Source organism: Hemitrygon akajei, chromosome 8, assembly GCF_048418815.1.
Source record: "Hemitrygon akajei chromosome 8, sHemAka1.3, whole genome shotgun sequence".
Lineage (NCBI taxonomy): Eukaryota > Metazoa > Chordata > Chondrichthyes > Myliobatiformes > Dasyatidae > Hemitrygon > Hemitrygon akajei.
In genome coordinates this window covers 7,374,347-7,395,962 of record NC_133131.1, presented here as the reverse complement: position 1 = coordinate 7,395,962, position 21,616 = coordinate 7,374,347, and the positions used below count along the sequence as shown (strand labels likewise).

At 40.5% G+C, this 21,616-nt stretch overlaps 1 protein-coding gene across 1 annotated transcript in view; it reads left to right on the top strand.

The window, feature by feature from the left end:
* LOC140731514 (uncharacterized) overlaps positions 1 to 21,616 on the top strand; it is a 110,703-nt gene that overhangs the window by 25,078 nt on the left and 64,009 nt on the right. The window contains exons 8-13 of the mRNA XM_073052984.1: positions 5,392 to 5,507; positions 12,101 to 12,144; positions 14,492 to 14,592; positions 16,974 to 17,145; positions 18,059 to 18,163; positions 20,460 to 20,627. Of these exons, the coding sequence (XP_072909085.1) occupies positions 5,392 to 5,507; positions 12,101 to 12,144; positions 14,492 to 14,592; positions 16,974 to 17,145; positions 18,059 to 18,163; positions 20,460 to 20,627 (706 nt within the window). The remainder of the gene's footprint in view (positions 1 to 5,391; positions 5,508 to 12,100; positions 12,145 to 14,491; positions 14,593 to 16,973; positions 17,146 to 18,058; positions 18,164 to 20,459; positions 20,628 to 21,616) is intronic.

Genomic DNA, 21,616 nt, shown 5'->3' with positions numbered 1-21,616 from the left:
CGGATGGGTTGTGTAGCGACATTGGTGGTGCAGGGCACAGAATATCAGAACTTTGTGCTACTGGTCATGCCTCAACTGTGCGCGCCTGTGCTATTGGGGCTGGATTTCCAGAGCCACCTTGAAAGTGTGACTATGGCATATGACGGGCCCCTCCCACCGCTCACTGTCAGGAATCCTCAGTTTTGTGGGACTTCGCCATATACCCCGCTACTGACCACACACACACACCGACCCACACATCCCACCCAGCAACATGCCGACAGCTGCGCTACTGACACCACTTGCAGCCTCTCCACCCTCAAGATCCCTCCCCCACCGCTGTTTGCCAACCTGACCCCCGACTGTAAACCTGTGGCAACTAAAAGCAGGAGGTACAGCGTGGGGGACAGGGCCTTCATTCAGTCAGAGGTGCAGCAGCTGCTCAGGGAGGGGATCATTGAGCCAAGCACAAGTCCTTGGAGGGCCCAGGTGGTTGTTGTTCGGACCGGGCAGAAAAATAGGATGGTCATGGACTATAGCCAGACCATCAATAGGTTCACGCAGCTTGACGCGTACCCCCTACCCCGCATCGCAGATATGGTCAACCAGATAGCTCAGTACAAGGTGTACTCGACAATAGATCTGAAATCTGCTTATCACCAGCGCCCCATCCACCCAGAGGACCACCCCTACACCGCCTTTGAGGTGGGCGGCAGGCTCTATCACTTCCTGCGCGTCCCCTTCGGTGTCACTGTCTTCCAGAGGGAAATGGACCGGATGGTGGATCAGTGCCAACTAAAGGCCACATTTCCCTTTCTGGATAATATCACCATCTGTGGTCACGACTAGTCGGATCACAACGCCAACCTCCAACGATTTTTCCAAGTGGCCAAAGCCCTGAACCTTACTTATAACAGGGACAAGTGTGTGTTCGGAACCACCCGACTCGCTATCCTTGGGTATGTCGTAGAGAACTGGGTCATTGGCCCTGATTCCGACTGTATGCGCCCCCTGTTAGAACTCCCTCTTCCCACCACCCTCAAAGCTCTCAGACGGTGCCTGGGCTTCTTTTCCTATTATGCCCAATGGGTCCCTCATTACGCAGACAAGGCCCGCCCCCGGTCAAGTCTACCACATTTCCCCTCTCTGCCGAGGCCCACGCGGCCTTCAGCTGCATTAAAGGGGACATTGCCAAAGCAACGATGCATGCGGTGGACGAGACAATTCCCTTCCAAGTAGAGAGTGACGCCTCCGATTTTGCGCTGGCTGCTACCCTCAATCAGGCAGGCAGGCCAGTAGCATTCTTTTCTCATACCCTTCAAGGCCCTGAAATTCGGCACTCCGCGGTGGAGAAAGAAGCCCAGGCCATAGTGGAAGCTATTAGGCACAGGAGGCACTATCTCGCCGGCAAAAGGTTCACCTTGCTGACCAACCAGCGCTCGGTTGCATTCATCTTCAGCAACCAACAGCGGGGCAAAATCAAAAATGATAAAATTTTGCGGTGGAGAATAGAACTCTCCACCTACAACTATGATATCCTGTACCGGCCTGGAAGGCTCAATGAGCCCCCTGATGCCCTATCCCGGGGAGCGTGTGCCAGCGCGCAGCTCGACCAGCTATACGCCCTCCATGCACATCTTTGCCACCCAGGGGTCACCCGATTTTACCATTTCGTGAAAGCCCGGAACCTGCCGTACTCCCTTGAGGACATCAGGATGATGACCAGGGACTGCCAAGTCTGCGCTGAATGCAAACCGCACTTCTACCGTCCTGAAAAGGCGCAACTTATCAAGGCCACCCACCCCTTTGAGCGACTGAGTGTTGACTTTAAGGGCCCCCTTCCCTCTACCGACCGCAATGTCTACTTTCTCAACATTATCGACGAGTACTTGCGGTTCCCTTTTGCCATCCCCTGCCCCGACACCACTGCCACGTCCGTCATAAAAGCCCTGCACCAGCTCTTCACTCTGTTCAGATATCCCTGCTATATCCACAGTGATAGAGGGTCCTCCTTTATGATTGACAAGCTGCGCCAGTGCCTGCTGGCTAGGGGCATTGCTACTAGTAGGACCACGAGCTATAATCCCCGGGGAAATGGACAGGTGGAGAGGGAGAATGCCACAGTTTGGAAGGCCACACTTTTAGCCCTTAAGTCAAAAGGGTTGCCGGTCTCTCGATGGCAGGAGGTCCTCCCTGAGGCACTCCACTCTATCTGCTCCTTGTTATGTACGTCCACCAATGCCACCCCTCAGGAGCGCCTATTCTCTTTTCCCAGGAAGTCTGCCACTGGGACCACCTTACCAGCTTGGCTGACATCCCCAGGGTCAGTGCTGCTCCGGAAACATGTGAGGAGCAATAAATACTCCCCGCTGATCGAGAGGGTTCACCTTCTACATGCGAACCCCCAGTATGCCTACGTGGTCTTACCTGATGGGCGGGGGGACACGGTCTCCATCCACGACCTGGCGTCCGCAGGAGCAGCAGACCACTACCCCGAACACTCCACGGTAACTATGAACCCTGTACCCGAGGTGACACCGTGCACACCGAGCCCTACACAGACTCCTCACGACACTCCTATACCGGGCGTCTCGCACGCACATACACCAGGCGCCTCGCACACGCATGAGGGATCACTGACGCCTAGTGGGCTGACACCTCCAGTTAGGCCGGAACCAGCACAACCACCGTCTCCGGTGCAATCACCACTGGCACCTGTGCAATTACAGCCGGTGCTACATAGATCGTAGCGACAGATTCGACCACCTGATAGACTTAACCTGTAAATATACTTGTAAGAAACTTCGCCCCATGGGGACTCTCTTTTAAAACAAAGGGGGGGTGAATGTGGTGAACTACATATACCTGTCTGGACACGCCCCCCCGCTGACTGCTCCTGTGGCTCCTCCCACTGACCATGGCTCCTCCCACAGACCCCGGTATAAAGGCAATTGGGGCCTGAGCCCTGCCCTCAGTCTCCAGGATGTAGCATGGTGGTCAATTGCTGCTTGTTCTTTCTTCTAGTCAATAAAAGCCTATATCTCACCTCACGTCTCAGAGAGTTATTGATGGTGCAGCAGGGCCAGAGGCAAAGGCCAGTTTTGCTCACTGCTCCATGACGTTTACTCTGCTCTGCATTGCATTGAGGCTGAAGCTGTGGCCTGCTTTGGCTGCTCCAGACTTGGTGTCTGTAGGTTTTGCGACATTTACATTGCTATGCACTGAACTGAGCCTGAGGCTGTGGCCTACTCTGGGCTTCGTGACTGAGGACTCACTTTCGTTCTAAATGTTATTTCTTACTTTTATTGTTTGAACAATTTGTTTCTTTCTCTCTCTAAACATTAGGTGCTTGGTGGTTTTTTAATTTTTTTGGGGGGTTTCTTTGCTTTTTGGCTACCTGTAAGGAGACGAATCTCAAAGTTGCAAAATGTATACATACTTTGATAATAAATGTACATTAAACTTTGAAAAAAGCTGCAGAAGCTGTTACTCTGCAATAAAAACAGACAATGCTGGAAATATTCAGTGGGCCAAGCAGCATCAGTGAAGCAAGAAGCTGAGTTAGCGATTCAGGTTGATGACATTATGCTTCCTTATATTATTAATTTTTTTTAATGGAGTCACCTTCCTTTACCTAGTTCTGTGGTACAGGAATTACCACTAGTGCACCTTGCATTCAGGGTGGATATACAAAGGCAGCAAACCAAATGAGCTTGTTCTTTTTATGTCTTTGAAGTAACATTACTTTCTGTCATGTACGGGAGTATTTATTATTTCATTAGAAATACAGACTGACAGAAATTTTCAACTTTTGTTTTTGATGATGCTTTACATCATTATTGGTTGTCATTGCCTCAACTAGTAGTACTCTCAGATGTAACCGGATTTAATGGTTACTTGGACTAGTGAAGACCCAAGATGTTTCCATGCAACTTTAAGCTTTGAAGAATTTATGTAGAATTTAACAAAATATTTCAAGGGACTGTGCCTAATCAATAACTTCCATATGGAGATCAACATAAGAGCTATTGTGCATGTTTGTGTTTGAACGACAAAACTATCAGAGTGAGAGATGATTTGTAGATTACGAACATCAGCATAGACACTTCAGGCTCAGTACTTCGTTCTTATTTTGCAGAATTTGGCACTTACTGTGGAATGGCATACAATTTATATACACAACTTGTAAATGGTACCAGCTGAAGGCAGCAAATTGTCAGAAATGAGGGGATCCACTTCAAAATGATGTGAGGTAGAAAGTATTTTGCATCCTGTTAGTCCATTGGGGAAGTTGGAGGCCCAGTGTCTGTGAGTCCATGAGTCCAATGGAGGCTGGAGGTCCAGAGCAGCTTGTCCTGTTTCCAGAGGACTGTCTGTTCTGTGTGTGAGGGATGTGAGGGGCTTGTTTTGCCGTTGTCGTTTTGTTGCTTTTGTTTGGTTGTTGTTTTTGTTGCTTGTTTTGTTCTGCTGGACACGGTGGGCATACAACGTTGGCGCTGGAATTGTATTGGTTGTTAATGCAAATGACGCATTTCACAGGAAGTTTCAATGTACATGTGGTAAATAAATCTGTTTTGCTTTAGGTTTATCAAAAGAGAACCCTTAAGCAGCTACTTTATCCACCTGCACTGACACAGATAGATGATGGTATTTGGCATGCTTGGCTTTATTGGTCAGGGCATTGAGTACAAGGTTGAGATGTCATGTTACACCAGTATAAGATGTCAGTGAGACCATACCTGTAGTATTGTCTGCAGGCCTGGTCACCTATCTATAGGTAAGATGTCATTAAGCTGGAAAGGGTGCAGAAAAGATTCTCAAGGATATTGCCTGGACTGGAGGACACAAGTTATAAGGAAAGACCAGATAGGCTGTGGCTTTTTAATTCCCAGTAGTTGGGGGAGATGGAAGAGCAGCCCAAGGAGTTGCTACGGGGATACTCTCTTTAAAATGCTGAAAGGAGAGGGAAGGGAAGGACAAGGGGTACCTAACAGAGGTATTATGAGATCCTGAGGGTTGTAGATTATATAAATGATCACAGCCTTTACCCAGGGTAGGAAAGCCTACAGCTGGAGAGGACAGATTTATAAAGCTGATCTGTGGGTAATGTTTTCACCTAGAGGGTGGCAGGTATTTGGGAAAAAGCTACCAGAGGATATAGTGCAGGCGGTATAGTCACAATGTGCAAAAGACATTTGGACAGATAAATGGAGAAAAGAGGCACAGACGGATATGAACCAAACACAGATGGATGGTTCAGACAGGCAACTTGGTTGGTATGGAGAGGTTAGGCCAAATGGCCTGATTCTATGCTATATAAGTTTATGAGTTGATAGTCAAAGGTCATAACAAGCAAATGTGCAAAAAGTCTCCAAATCAATCATTATGCACTTACTATATCTTTTTTCAAAGGTTTTCTTTTCTTATGCCAACCACCTGTACACAGTAGATATTCAAAGATCTTGGATCCACTTACAACAAGGTGGCTTACCAGCTGATATTCCTGGGTTGAACCGACTTAAATTAAGGTACGGATTTTCTGATATTTGTTTGGATAATGGCTAACCAGGATCATTTTCATTAGAGATTACTTGCCACAAGATCAGCCCTGAGTCACTGATTCGAATTTGTGATCTTACATTGAAATTGGTGGTGTTGCATACTCTGCCTCATTAATCTTACCTCAGAACTTCAGTCTCCACATGGTGAAAAACAATGTCAATACAAATAATTCCCCAACATTTCATAAGCCCTGTACAAAATTTTTAGTTTCTTTTGGAGTGTATGGGCAGAAATTGGAGATTAAAAATAAGATACTTGATATTATAAAGCTGAGCTTGCTTTTAATTCCCATTGGCCCAGGGAAGTTTTTTTTTGCCCTTATGATATCTTCATTTCATCCTGAACTGTGGCTTCCCCTTTACCATAGTTGAAAGATTCCTCAGTTACATCTAATCTAATTCCTGCAACTCTGCTCTCACTTCTCTAATGCTAGCCAAAGTTAAGGATAGAGTTCTCCTGATCCAGATCTAACCCCACACTAACTCCTGCAGTCAATGGATCATCCTTTGGAATTTCCACTACCTTCAATGAAATTCACCATTAGACATATTTTCCCCTTCCCTCTCCTTTCAGTATTTTAAAGAGATTATTCCCTTCTCCACTCTCTCGGCTGCTTTTCCATCTCCACCAACTACTTCCCTCTTCGTGGCACTTTCCCTCCAAAGTTCAAACTTCAAAGTAAAATTTATTATTAAAGTATGCATATGTTACTATAAACTACCTTGAGATTTTTGCAGTTATTTACAAGAAACTAGAGAAATACATAATTTACAAAAAAAATCTATACATAAACAAATACCGGCAAACAACCAAAGTGCAAAAAAAGACAAATATTGCAAATAAATAAGAATCCAATTGCAAAGGATCAACACTTTCCTTCTCAACATTCAGGGACCCAAAAGTAGCAATTCACCGTTTTACCATGGTACATGTGACAATAATAAAGCAATTAGCAAATACCAATTACTTCAGTATTAGTCAACCATTCCCTAACCTTAACTGTTCTCCACATTTGAGATTCTCCCACTGTTGGAAATATTGAAGTTAACACATCAGGTAACTGACCAGATTTGTAAATCATCCATCTACAACATTCTCTCTCTCCATTATCGTGACATGACATTTCCAACTAAATTTTATTTAGAGATGAGCACAGTAACAGGTTGTTTTGGTCCAATGAGCTTGTGCCACCCAATTACACCCATGTGACCAATTAACCTAATGACCCAAATGTATCTGGAATGTGGGAAGAAACTGGAGCAATTGGAAGAAACCCATGCAATCATGGGGAGAACATACAAACTGTTTACAAACAGCTGTGGAATTATACTCAGCTTACTAGTGCTGGAATAGCCTTACACTAACCAGTATAATATGTTACTGTTTCTTTCCTTGTATTCTCATTCTCCCTAATTGCACTCATTTCACAGTTTCCACATTCCCTTGTTTACATTCTTACTGTCTAACTTCATTAATTCGTTATCTGCATCAATAATTTACTCCAGTGCAACTCAGGCCCCATCATTATCAGAAATATTTCCATTGTTCTACTATCCCTTCCACCACCATCTCTGCAATTTAAAACTAAATTGTTTGCTCTGTTTCCTAGTATTAATGAATAGAAGCTGGCAAACAACCCATGCAAAAGGATCCAGTGCTTTCCCAGCATATGACAAACTCTTCTCAGGCTTCCATCCAGGTATAGGCATCAATTTTAACTGATGAAGATGGCAGAGTTTGTCATTGCAACGTCGATTAAATCGATACCTGTACCCGCCGGAAGCCCAAGAAGAGTTTATTAACCAATGAAACATTAACTCCATATTTCTTTCAATAGTCACTTCCTGACTTGCAGAGTGTTTCCTACATTTCTTGCTTTTACAAGAAATTTCCTTTGGTTGAAGGTTGTGAATGTCTGTCACAAGCTTATGTCAAAGAGGCAATGTTACAATAGTTTTGTGGGATTTCAATGTGCAGGTAGATTGGGAAAATCAGGTTGGTGCTGGATCCCAAGAGGGGGAAATGTCTAGTCTGCCTATGAAATGTTGTTTTAGAGCAGCTTGTGGTTGAGCCCACTAGAGGATCAGCTATCTGGACTGAGTGCTGTACAATGAACTGGAATTGTTTAGAGTTTAAGTTAAAGGAACCCTTAGGGGCCCAGTGATCATAATATGATAGAGTTCACTCTGCAATTTGAGAAGCAGAGCCTAAAGTCAGATGTATCATCATTGGAGTAAAGGTAAATGCAGAGGCATGAGAGAGGAGCTGGCCAAAATTGATAGGAAAGTAACACTAGCAGGGGTGATGGCAGAGCAGCATTGGCTGGAATTTCTGGGAGAAATTTGGAAGGCACAGGATATATACATCCCAAAGAAGAAGAAATATTCTAAAGGCAAGATGACACAATCATGGCTGACGAGAAGTCAAAGCTACCATAAAAGCCAAAGAGAGGGCTTATAATAGAGTAAAAATCAGTGGGAAGTTAGAGGACTGGGAAGCTTTTAAAAACTACCAGAAGGCAACTAAAAAAGTCATAATGGAGGAAAAGATGGAAAACGAAGTTAACCTAGCCAATAGTATTAAAGAGTATACCATAAGTTTCTTTAGATACATAAAGTGTAAAAGAGAGGCAAGAGTAAATATCAGACCACTGGAGAATAATGCTAGAGAATTAGTAATGGGGACAAGGAAATGACGGATGAACTAATAAGTATTTTACATCGGTGAAGACACTAGCAGTATGCCAGAAATTGGAGAGTATCAGGAGGCAGAAGTATGTGAAGTTGCCCTTACTACAGAGAAGGTGCTTGGGAAACTGAAAGGTCTGAAGGTAGATAAGACACCTGGACCAGGTGGTGTACACCCCAGGGTTTTAAAAGAGATGGCTAAAGAGATTGTGGGGTATTAGTAATGATTTTTCAAGAATTAATAGATTCTGGCATGGTTATGGAGGACTGGAAGAGGGAGAGAGGCAAAAAAAAGGAAATTATTGGCCAGTTAGCCTGAGCTCAGTGGTTGGGAAGATGTTGGTGTCGATTGTTAAGGACGTGGCTTTGGGATACTTGGAGGCACATGATAAAATAGGCCATAGTCAGCATGGTTTCTTTAAGGGAAAATCTTGCCTGACAAATCTGTTGAAATTCTTTGAAGAAATAACATGCAGGATAGACAAAGGAGATGTTGGATTCTCAGAAGCTCTTTGACAAGATGCCATACATGAGGGTACTTAACAAGTTCAGAACCCATAATATTACAGGGAAGATAAAATCATGGATAGAACATTGGCTGATTGGCAGGATGCAAAGAGTAGGAATAAAGTGAGCCTCTTCTAGCTGGCTGACAGTGACTAGAAGTTTTCCACAGGGGTTTGTGTTGGGACCGCTTCTTTTTACGTTATATGTCAATGATTTGGATGATGGAATTGATGGCTTTGTAGCTAAATTTGTGAATGATACAGAGATAGGTGGTGGGGCAGATAGTTTTCTGGAAGCAGAGAGGCTACAGAAGAACTTAGACAGATTAAGAGAATGGGCAAAGAAGTGGCAGATGAAATACAGCATTGGAAATGTATGGTCATGCAATTTGGTAGAAGAAATAAAAGTGTTGACTATTTTCTAAATGTAGAGAAAATTCAAAAATCAGAGGTCCTCATGCAGAATTCCCTGAAGGTTAATTTGCAGGTTGAGTCAGTGGTGAGGAAGGCAAATGCAAATTAATTTCAAAGAGACTATAATATAAAAGCAAGGATGCTTTATAAAGCACTGGTGAAGCCTCACTTGGAGTATTGTGAATAGTTTTGGGCCCCTTTTCTAAGAAAAGATGTGCTGACATTGGAGAGGGTGAAAAGGAGGTTCATGAAAATGATTCTGGGATTGAAAGGCTTGTCATATCAAAATTGTTTGATGGCTCTGGACTGCTGTTCACTAGCATTCAGAAGAACGAGGGGTGACCTTATTGAAACCTATCAATCGTCGAAAGGCCTCGTTAGAGTGAATGTGGAGAGGTGTTTCCTATGGGGGGGAAGTCTAATATCAGAGGACACAGCTTCAGAATAGAAGGGTGGCATTTTAGAACAGAGATGGGGAGGATTTTCTTTAGCTAGAGAGAGGTGAATCTGTGGAATTTGTTGCCATAGGCAGCCGTGGAGTCCAAGTATTTGGGTATATTTAAGGTAGAGATTGATAGATTATTGATTAGTCAGGCATGAAGAGATATGGGGAGAAGACAATAGTTTGGGGCTGAGAGGGAAAATGGATCTGCCATGATGAAATGGCATAGCAGACTCAATGGGCCAAATGGCCTAATTCTGCTTCTATATCTTATGGTCTTATAATTATTTAATTTCATTGTGGAAATTAATTGGCTGCTTATACTCAAGATAGCAATATTATCCTCAAGGTAACAAAATATGACCTTGACTAAACAAGTTGATAAAAACGACTCACATTCAAAAATTAATCAGCTTGGCTTCTTGCTTTTGATGTAGCAAGGGAGTTGTTGCAGCACCAGACTGGATATGTCAAGAGACCAATCGTTGGAATATGGGAGGAGTATATTTGAAGATGGCAGGTTAAATGATTAAAATCAACAGTAATTCACCTAACCAGTGTAATGTCAGGCTGTACTGTACCCAGTTGAACCTAAAGGGAATAAGATGATCTTCTGTTCTGTTGATGTTAATGCCTTTAGAAAGACACACTATGTTAGAATTCAGTCAGGAAAGTGAACAGTGAAGTTGCAGGATTGTAAATAGACTGAGTTGATAGGGATAATGTTCACTGCCAGTCTTCCACTTGAACTTGGAAGGTGCCATCATCAGTGCTTTGATTACCAGTGATTATTTCTGCAGTATGCAAGCACAGCTGTTGCTTTTTTAAAGTATTAAAATTAATAATAATGCTCTACTCTGAATTACCAACTTCTATGGTAATAATGGAGTTAGGTGCCCTGAGGCATGATGAAAGCAAGTACTTATATATGGTAAGTGGTAAGCACTTGCTGTTCACTCATGTTTATAATTCCTCCTTCCTCACCATCTACTGATTTGGAACTTGATGAACAACAATGGAACAATTGGTTCTTGCTGGGGATTTGTTCCTCAGAGTCCCTTAAGTACTTTACAAGTACAGTATTGTCATTCCGCACATAAGAGCCAGAATAGTAAGTGTTGTAAGACTATTTGTGTGTGGGTGGCTTTGCAAATGCTCATTAACCATCCAAAGGATGTTTTTAACCTACCTCCTGCTCAGATGAGAAAACCTTCAAGATATTGCTACTCTCCTGAGTGTGTGCTGTTAGACTCCTCCCTAATAGCAATGAGAAGAGGCTCATCTAGGACGGTTGGGGTCCTTGATGATGGATGCTGCCTTCATGAGGCATTGCCTTTTGAAGGTGGTCTCAAAGGTAGGGAGGTAGTGCCCATGATGGAACTGGCTGAGCCTACAACCCTCTGCAGGTGTTTCTCATCCCCTCCCCTCATCCATGAATCCGTGAACACTACCTCACTATTTTGCTTGTTTTTTGCACTACATTTAAAAAAAAAATATTCCTTATTGTAACTTATAGAATTTTTTAAGCATTGCACTGTACTGCTGCTGCAAGCAGCAGATTTCTCACTGATAATAAACCTGATTCTGAAAACCAGATTACAGGAAAATAATATATACATATCTTTTTCTCATTACTTGTGGGCCAAAAAATGCTGGAATACTTCAGATCCTAAAAGAGGAATTAGGTATCACCTACACTGAGCTTCCCTCCCTGACCCCCTTCTCTGCCCTCCCTCATAAACCAGTTCCTTCCCTTCCATGAAACACTCCAGACCCTGCTAGATACACACCCACAAATTAGCTAAATGCCACCGAACTTCCAGTTGCCCAAAGACCCATTCTTACCCTCCAGATTCCCAGCCAATGGCATGCATGTGAAGCCGAGAAGATAACATTACCCCCACTCCATTGATAAAGATAGAACAGTGATGGGGTGGAATGGTATTCAGCATTTGTTGTGTTGCCTGTCAGCCCAAAACTCACTCCAAGTTAAATTTGGTGTTTCCCAAACATTGTGTTTCTAGCATGGGGCCTAGATAATGATCAATAACATTGCTCATATGTGATATTTTATCTCTTTCTACTCTAGTCCAGAGACACTAACAACAACTAGATTTTCTGGTCTGCATGGTTTAGGTCCACGCTGAGTTTTGAAATAACTTTTAATGTCCAGGAACATGATAATTTCTTTCCATGGTAGAGACTAAATAGAGCTGACCATATAACACAGGATTCCTTTTCAATCATGTAATCCTGCAATATTCAGTTTGAAAGTGTGCCATACCATAAAGATCCCCTTACAGAGATTGGTACTTTAATTAGTTTTCAGGTTTACTTTGAATTTTCTCTGTTGGAAATATATCCTCATGCTCCTTAGTTTTTGAACACGTGCAATTTCTTAACATTAACAGATTTAATAATCAGTCAAACTCCTACAACTTTATTTAAAGAGATATGGCCCTTTTTGATGATGAATTTTAATTACAGTTATTGAAATATTTACCCCACAGAAATCTTTATGGACCAGATCCAAAGAACAAAAGAGCTTTGACAGGTATAGTCACAGATTTTTGGAGTAGTATGGAAATACTATGGAATGTATTATTTATAAATATTTTTTAAATGCACAGCGGCAATTCTCTTTTGAAAAGTCACTTCCTAAAAGCTGACATCTCCCTCATTCAATATACAATATTCAAAGACTAGGTGAACAGTCTTAGACTTTCCCAGCATTTTTGAGCCATTTTTCAAGGAGGTGTAATAGCACAGAGTGGATATGAACCTCTTGTTGTTTGCTTCACTTCCACTTCCTTGTGAAGCCACTTGCTTGACTCTTAAAAACGTATAAAATTTACAACGCACACAGAATGCTGGAGGAAGTCATCAGGTCGGGCAGCATCTGTGGAGGGAGGTAAACAGCATCTACAGAATCTCATGTGTCTATAAAATTTAGAGGCCTGGGAGAACCATCTGGTTCAAATGTCCTATATAATTTGATGCCTATTTATCCTATTCATCCCTGAGTAATGAGAAAGAGGGGCATTAAACCAGAAAAAAATCTGCAGCCAATAAGAAAAGGATTCTCTAGAGACTGACTCTGAATCCTTTTAGAGCCATAAGGCATAGAGCACTATTCTACAGAAACAAGCCTTTTGGCCCATCTAGTCTGTGCTGAGCAGTTATGTTGCATAGTCCCATAGTTCTCCATGCCCATCCCACCCATGTACCTATCTAAACTTATAAGAGTCACAGGTGATTAAAATCAGTCTGGGTGATCATATGGATAATGAAGTTATCTGTAAAAACAGTATCTGTATCCTAATCAAGAACTGGCTCTCATGAATTCTATGGCAGCATCCATGACAGTGGCTGTCATTGTACTCCTGAGGCTCACTACTCTCTCGAGAACAGAAACCTAAGGTAATGTTTAACCTATTGCAGATGAGAATAAGGAGGTCAACTACTTAGGGCTGTCATAAGCAACTTTTTGACTGAAAACACTAAGGATCTTTGAAATTCTCTACTCCAGAGGAACACAACCACTCAGAGTCATAGAGTTTTACAACATGGTAACATGCCCAACTTGTCAATGCCTTCCTGAGCTTGTTCCATTTGCCTACATCTGGCCTATATCCCTCCAAATCTTTCTTATCTATACATTTGTCCAAATGTCTTTTAAGTGTTATGTACCTGCCTCTACCAGTTTCTCTGGCAGCTTTTTCCCACATATCCACCACTATATGTGTGATAAACCTGCTTTTCAGGCCCCCGTTATATCTCAGGCCAGAATGCCATTATACATTGGAGCAGAATTAGCCATTCGGTCCATCAAGTCTACTCTGCCATTTGATTATGGCTGATTTATTTTCCCTCTCATCCCCATTCTCTTGTCTTTTCCCCATAACCTTTGACACCTTTACTACCTATCAACCTCCACTTTAAATATACCTAGTAACTTGTAACTAGTAACTTGGCCTCCACTGCTGTCGGTGGCAATGAGTTCCACAGATTACCTTCTTCTGGCTAAAGAAATTTCTACTCATCGCATTTGTAAAGGGATGTCCTTTTATTTTGAAGCTCTGCCCTCTGGCCCTAGACTCTCCCTCTAACAGAAACATCCCCTTCACATCCACTCTATCTATCCTCTCTGTGTAAACCTATCCCCTCCAGCTGCAGGCTCCTCTACCCTGGGAAAAAGACTGTGACCAGTGACCTTATACCTCTTTAAAGTATACCCTAAAGCTGCCTTCAGTCCAGGGAAAGTAGTTCTATCCTTTGCATTCTCTTTCTGTAAACTTCAAGCTCCCCCCCCCCCCACACCCCCCAGTCTTGTCAATGTCCATGTGAATCTTTTACTTCACCCTCTCTAGCTTAATCACATCCTTCCAATAGTATGACAGCACACAATATTCCAAGTATTTTTAAGACTAAGATTCACTAAGAACAAGATCCAGGTGAATCTGAGAAGATAGAGAAACATGGAGTTGAGAGGAAAGGTCTTTTATGAATATACAGTATAAGCAGGCTCAAAGGGTTAAACCTGCTCCTTTTTCATGTATTCTTACAGTCAAGTGATTTGAACATGCTCATGCTTCACACAAATCTGTTAAATATCCTTATACCAATGGGATTGGGATTAGCAGCTCTTTAGATTGGAGACCTTGTGAACATGAGCTTCTGTCCTAGCATTCTAAGAGGATTTGCTTTAGGTTACACAATTAATTTTCTAATTATAAATGGTTGATTTTCCAGAAGTTTATAAGTGGCATTGTTATTTTGTATTGGCCACCTCTTAATATTTTATCTTTTGTCTACATTTTGTTGGTATTAACTACTGTTTTTATTGAAATTATTACAAACTCGAAGGAATTATTACCTCATTTGCTGTTATTTGTACTTAGGTACCAATGACCCCAATACTAAAGTCATATTGGGTGAGATCCGACCTTTTGGAGTAAAGAATATATCAGTGAAACTATATTTACTGAAATCCAAATCAGAGGTAAATAATTCATTTGGATAATATGATGATATTACATACTGTATTGGGGTACCGCGGTAACATAACTGTTAGCACGATGCTACTACAGCTTGGGGCATCGGAGTTCAGAGTTCAATCCCAACATCCTCTGTCAGAAGTCTCTATATGTCCTCACTGTGGAATGCTTGAGTTTTCTCTGTGGCCTCCAGTTTCCCCCCACCGTCCAAAGACATATGAGTTAGGTTCATTGGTCGTTGTACTATAAAATTGTCCCATGATTAGGTTAGGATTAAATCAAGGTTGTCGGGGGTTGCTGGGTGTTGTGGCTCAAAGGGCAGGAAGGGTCTACCCTGCACTGTATCTGAAATAAATAAATAAAATGTTCTGATGATGGGTCAGAGGGGAAAAGTGTATATTTATGATTTGCTACAGTTGTGACTGAATTGAATCTCTGAAATTGTTAGATATAGAGATCTTTATTCATCATGACAAGCAGGCATTCTCTTGGAAACCTTCTCAGTCTAGTCTCACCAAATTCAAAGCACATCAAGTTTTTATACTCTCAGTGGGGGGGGGGGAGGAGAAAGATAACAGAAGGTGATTCAATATGACTTAAGTAGCTGCAATGATATTGTCTACTTCAATATTTTGAGTCTGACAAATGGTTCCATTGAATGACATACTTTAAATGGGCTCCCACTGTAACTGATAAGATGCCTCACGACATTGAAACAGATTTGCAGGGACAAAGTAACTCACATGGATATGCTGCTGAGGACAATGAACCTAGAAACCAAAATTAGTGCTGAGAGAGCTGACACTCTACACAAATACCCAATTATTGATAGACAGAACAAATCTGCCTATTGCTGTATTTGATATAGTAAGTAACAAAATAACTTAGCTGATGTTTGATGCCTAGTTTGATAACAGCCAATTAATATAGCCCCATTGACTTCTGTTTGGTTGGTGTATAGGAGAATGTCTCCTAGTCAGTCAGTTTACAAAGCTTATCTCTTGATCAGCCTTCTGCTGTGGGCTACTGCTCTGTTTATTTACAAGCTGTCCTTTTAATATCAAATTGATTACTGCTTGCAATTTACATTGGAATTTTTTTTTCAAGACAGGTTCTCATAAGAATGAATGCAAGCTATTTCCACGTATAGGGCAGCATGGTAGCATAGCTGTTAGTGTAACGTTTTACAGTACCTGTGGCTGCAGCTGAGGTTTAATTCCCACTGCTGTCTGTTAGGAGTTTGTACGTTCTCCCCATGTCTGTGTGGGTTACCTCTGGATGTCCCGGTTTCCTCCCATATTTTAAACACATAAGGGTTAGGGTTAGTGGGTTGTGGACTTGCTTTGTTGCCACCAGAAGCATGGTGATACTTTCAGGCTGACCCCAGCACATCCTCAGACTGTGTTGGTCGTTGATGCAAATGACACATTTCACTGTGTGCTTCAATGTACATCTGACAAATAAAGCTATTCTTTAATTCCATCACTCCTGAATCCTTAACAGCCATGTTTTCATATTGTCATGTATCTGGAGGGGTGAGTACCCCATTTGAAAAGTTGGAACTTGGCAATAATTGGAGCTAAATTCATGAAATATTAATAAATAGATCATTGAAAGTAAGAAAAAGACAATAGGTGCTGGACGTATGACAAAAAATGGAAATTGCAGAAATTATTCTGCAGGTCAGGCAGCATTTCTCGAAAGAGAAACAGAGTTAACAAACTCTTTATCGAAACCTGTGAATCTTCAATCTGAAATATTAATTCTGTTTCTCCTTTCACAGATGCTGCATTCATCTCCAAATCTTTTTGGAATTTGTTGTTTTTTAGTATTGATTAACCAGTTTTTTAGTTTTCCACTTCAATGCATTCCTCTTTTCTAGCTTGGTATTTTTACCATTTTTTTCTGTATTTGTGAATTTAGTGCATGAAACATAAAAAATGTAGTGGAGAAGGAAACAGCGATTGAGTAATATGTGAATACTTCAGTCATCCAGTACTCTAGAAGATCCTAAAGTTAAAGCTATCTTTCTAAGTTTGTATTACTTGTGTGAAGTTTTGTCCATTGGACATCTGTGTTGTTAAGTCAGTGTGAGCTAGCTACAGTTTCCCATTTATTTTAAATAATCACATTTCTACACTTTTTTAATCGGCATCATTATTGGGTAAGGTTCCACTGAGAGACGTACAAAGTTGAAGTAGTAATTGGCTATCTGTCTCTTCAAGCCTGCACCACCATTTAACATCATGGTTGACCTTGGCCTCAAGTGCAATTTCCCATTCCTGCAAATTCAGCAGTCTTGCAGTGATGCTTTATTAATCCTGAATATTCTCGTATGCAGAATACCATAGACGGCTTCTGACTCTGTATCTCTGCTTTTTCTCAGGAGTGGTTAAAGGATTTTAACCCACTTGCTGTAAAGTTAACTGTTTCTGTATTCTATGGAAACTTGAAATTGTGCTCAAAGTCGTCTATATCCAAGCCAATCCTTTTGAAATTGACTGAAGAAGGAGCATCCAGTGAGGCAGCAGTGACCAAAGTAACTCTCAAGTTTGATGGTATGGATAAGATATGAATGTTTCCATGGGGATATGGAAAAAACATATTACTTACTGAAAACTTGATGTATCACTTTCAATATTTCTCGCATATCCTTAACTGTCCCGGGAAAAAGTTGAAAGTACATCTTCTGAATACATTTAGTCTGGAATATTTAGGTGCAATTCTGATTTGGAAGCATTTAGTCATAATTTTGCAGATGGTGAAGTCCACAAGTTAATTAGAATTCCCTAATTATTACCATTTGATACGTAATTATACTCTTCTGAGTCATTTACAATGATGGGGTGAATGGGCCACATACAATATGTGTCCCCCTGATGCAGAGAACAACACTAATGCAACTATTTTAGAAAATGCTTTATTATCCTAACTTTCTATTTAAATGATCCTTTGTAATATTACATCAATTTATCTGTGAGATTCATATGGCACAAGAGCTCTGGACAATGACTACATTATAAATTGCGAAAAGCTTAGGAACATATCTGACAAGCTGAGTAGGTGAATTAATCTTATTTTGTCTTTTCATTGGATTGTGGCTGCATCTTAGTTTGATCCTGTGTCATAATTTGATAACCACAGATACCATTGCTTAACAAAATCTATCAAACTCAGTATTGTAGTTTGCATTTGATTGCCAACACTTATCTCCTTTTATTAGGAAGAGAATTCCTGATTGCCTTTACCTTTTGTGTGAAACAGTGCATTCTACCTTATCTTGAATGGTCTAACTCTAATTTTAATGTTAAACACCTCTGTTCATGATAAGGCCACTCTATGAATAGAAAAATTTACTTAATTATTTATTCAAATCAAAATTTAAAAGGTCAATTTAAAACTGATTGTTAGTTAACCAGAAATTAGAAAAAATATTGTACTAACAGCTAAATGTTGTAATTCCTCTTTCAGATAAATTTGAGTTTGAGTCATTCGATCCATCTAAACTCAAAGTCACAAATTCAACTGGCCAACCATATGTCTTTATCAAATTGCTGTATCGTCCCACTATGGAAGGTGTGTATATTTTAAAAAAAAACAATTTTCAAAAATAGTTATATTGTTTTGATGTTAGATAATCAAGTTATGAAAAATATCAAACATAGAAACATAGAAAAAGCATAGAAAACCTACAGCACAATACAGGCCCTTCGGCCCACAAATTTGTGCCGAACATGTCCTTACCTTAGAAATTACTAGGCTTACACATAGCCCTCTATTTTCTAAGCTCCATGTACCTATCCAAAAGTCTCTTAAAAGACCCTATCGTATCCACCTCCACCACCGTTGCCGGCAGCCCATTCCACGCACTCACCACTCTCTGAGTAAAAAACTTACCCCTGACATCTCCTCTGTACCTGCTCCCCAGCACCTTAAACCTGTGGCAATCATTTCAGCCCTGGGAAAACACTACATCATCTAAAAGAAATACTGTAAGACAGTCATGCTTTTTCTAACTTGGAAACTTTCAAACATCTTCAAATTTTCAAACTTATCTTACCTAGTCAAACAAAAATTACATTCTGCTGTTCTCATTAACAGAAATGGATCTACGAAGGGATAGCACAGCTTAAGCACACTTAACTCTGAATAGTAGAATATTATGTTGTACATTATAACATATAAAATTTATATTCTTTGACTTAGCTTGAGCATTATCATTGGTGATTTTCTGATCTTTTGATATAATTTTTATTTTCTAATTGTTATTCAAAATGTCATGAATTTTTTAAAAAGTATATATATATAATCTTATTCTCTTCCCTAGCCTGTCATGACAACTTAACTGTGTGTTTGGAATGATAATTATATTTAATCTAAAAATCTCATGGTTAACTTGGAACTCTTGATTATGTGTAGATAGACTACTTCCCAAATCATTGCTCAGAACTATAAAAGTGTTATCATCTCTGTCAAATAAATTGTAGAAAATGTGTCACATAAAAAACCATGCTGTAGGCAAGACTTTAAATGTATGTTATTAAGAACCAGACTACCTTGGCAAATCAATAGGCTGCTGTTACAGCAGTGTTTTGAACTTCCTCCTCTAGATTATTACCACAGCCCTTTCTCCCACTTAGGAATCTGCTCACCATTTTATCTGGCCTTTTTGTCAAGTTTTTTCACCATGCACTTTAACATGGCTTCTGTACAATCACAAGTTTGTTGTCATGTCTGCTACTGGTTCTGAAAGACCTCTTTGAATTCTTTGTGGTGCCAAGCATTGACTTACTTGGCAATGTGAAGACAATGAAGGACAAGGAAATCCATTAAAACCTGACTCCCATGGCCAACTCTTATAAAAACAGAAATGGGAACATGAATTGACCATATGCCTACCGAGCTTGCTTGACCATTCAACATTTTGGCTGTCCTACTTCAGATACTGTTTTCCATCTCATACCCAAATTCCTTGCTTCATTTAGTCTGAACATCTATCATTTCAGCTTGATACGTTTATACTTAGTGATTGAGACCATGTAGCACTTTTCTGTAGAAAACTCTATAGATTCACTTCCACTTTCCCATTCAAATGTACAGGTAGGTTTTAATGTCCATTCCTTGCCTCTGTTATTCTGCATGAGATATAATTATAATGTTTTGAGTAAAGAAGTTCTGCCAAATGCCTGGTTTAAATTTACTTTTCATTTAAAAATAACTCTTTTCTTTTAAGTAATATCTATATCCTCAACTTCTGTGTTCTTTAGTAATGTAATATCTTTATAATTTAGGCTTGTTTGATTCTCTGCACAAGCTCTAATTAGTGAATATCCACTGTGGCAAACAAAACTGAACATAATGTTCCAAATATAGTTCAATTTCCGCATTCTGTATTTTACAATGAAACCTCCTTAGAAAGTACCATATTGATTTTATGTGTGAATTTTACAACAGTGGTTGCACATCAAATTACATGATCAGCTGCAAAACACAATGGAACGTTCTGAGGTCATGAAAGTTACTATATAAATGTAAGTCCTTGAGGGAGTGTCTATTGAAGTACAATACGATTACATAGAAATTAGAATGCTTTTGCATCTCTATTTTAATTTGTCCTTTGCTTGAGAAGACTTTAATTTGATATTTACATTTCTTGAATTAAAGGCCAATCCTTGAAATAGTGCTGATCAGTAAGGGTGTGCATCAACCAAAGCTAGAAAATTGATTGGATGCTTGTGCTGAAATACTTTAAAAATATCACTCTCTATGTGTAAATGAATGTAAGTCTGATCTAATTTTAATTTTGCAATTATCTCTTGTGCATTATCTTGTTCATTTATTAAAATACTCAAAATAAAATTATAACCTATAGATCTTGGAACAATACTCATGGGCTGGATTAAGATAGACCTATTTCATCAAGAAACCACAGTATCTGGGTTTGTATGGGTACCTCAACCACAATTTCTGGACATTATACTGCATCCAGGAAAACTCCCTGACAACATTATTGATGAAGCTCCATCTTACTGCAATTCAGGTAATCAAATAAAACAAAACATAACTCAAAAAAATAATGATCAAAATAAACTGATACCTCTTTAAATGGTTTTTATGTATTAAACAAACAAAAATCCTATTAATTCCAAACACCATGCCCTGTTACTGTCAAACTGCACAAGAATTTACAATGTGCCAAGGTAATTCATGCCAGCCGGTGGTGTCGAGGCAACAGCACCAGACTTCGAGGCAAATAGTCCCAAGTTGAAATCTGGCTGGCTCCTTGCTCATTTCCCATCCATGTTAAATGCTACAGAAATAGAAAAAATGCCACCCGAGGGCAGAAGGCGTGAAAAGGAACAAGAAGATGATTCATGTTGAGTTCTGGGTAGCCTGGTAGGAGACCAATTGAAAAACTACCATGAAACCAGATAATTAGCAAACTTGACTGGACCTTTCTGAGTCTTGAGTGGAGGGGAGTGGTTCCATCCGCCACAGAACTAATGCTGATGGGATCAAGGATGAGGACTTCATATCCTAGTGGCTCTCATTTCCTTGGCCTCAAAGGGCTCTAGCAACACTCTCTCAGTACAATAAAGGTTTATTGTGAGATTTTAGAAAACACAGATCACTTCTCACAGCTCAGGAGCCATCCCTTAGTAAAAGGCAAAACTTAATGACAAAATGCACCATCAGACTCAATGTGCCAGCTGAACATTTGATTAAGGAAAAAAATGTTTTCAAAAGACTTCAGACCTGGTACAAAATTCATAGTCATCTGGGTAACAACAATTCCTGTCCTCCTAAGATGTTTTTACCGCTGAAATACCAACAACAGGAACCTCAAGGTATTTGAATGATATCACCAATGCTATCTCCCCTAAGTCCTCCAAATCACATGAACAGATAAGTAAGCCAATATCAGTGTCCTTTTGCAGGCCAACATGTCCAATATTTAGACCTGTTTACACTCATATATTGTTTGGATGTCCAACAAATGACTCCCCTAAACCATCATCTGTTCCAAGT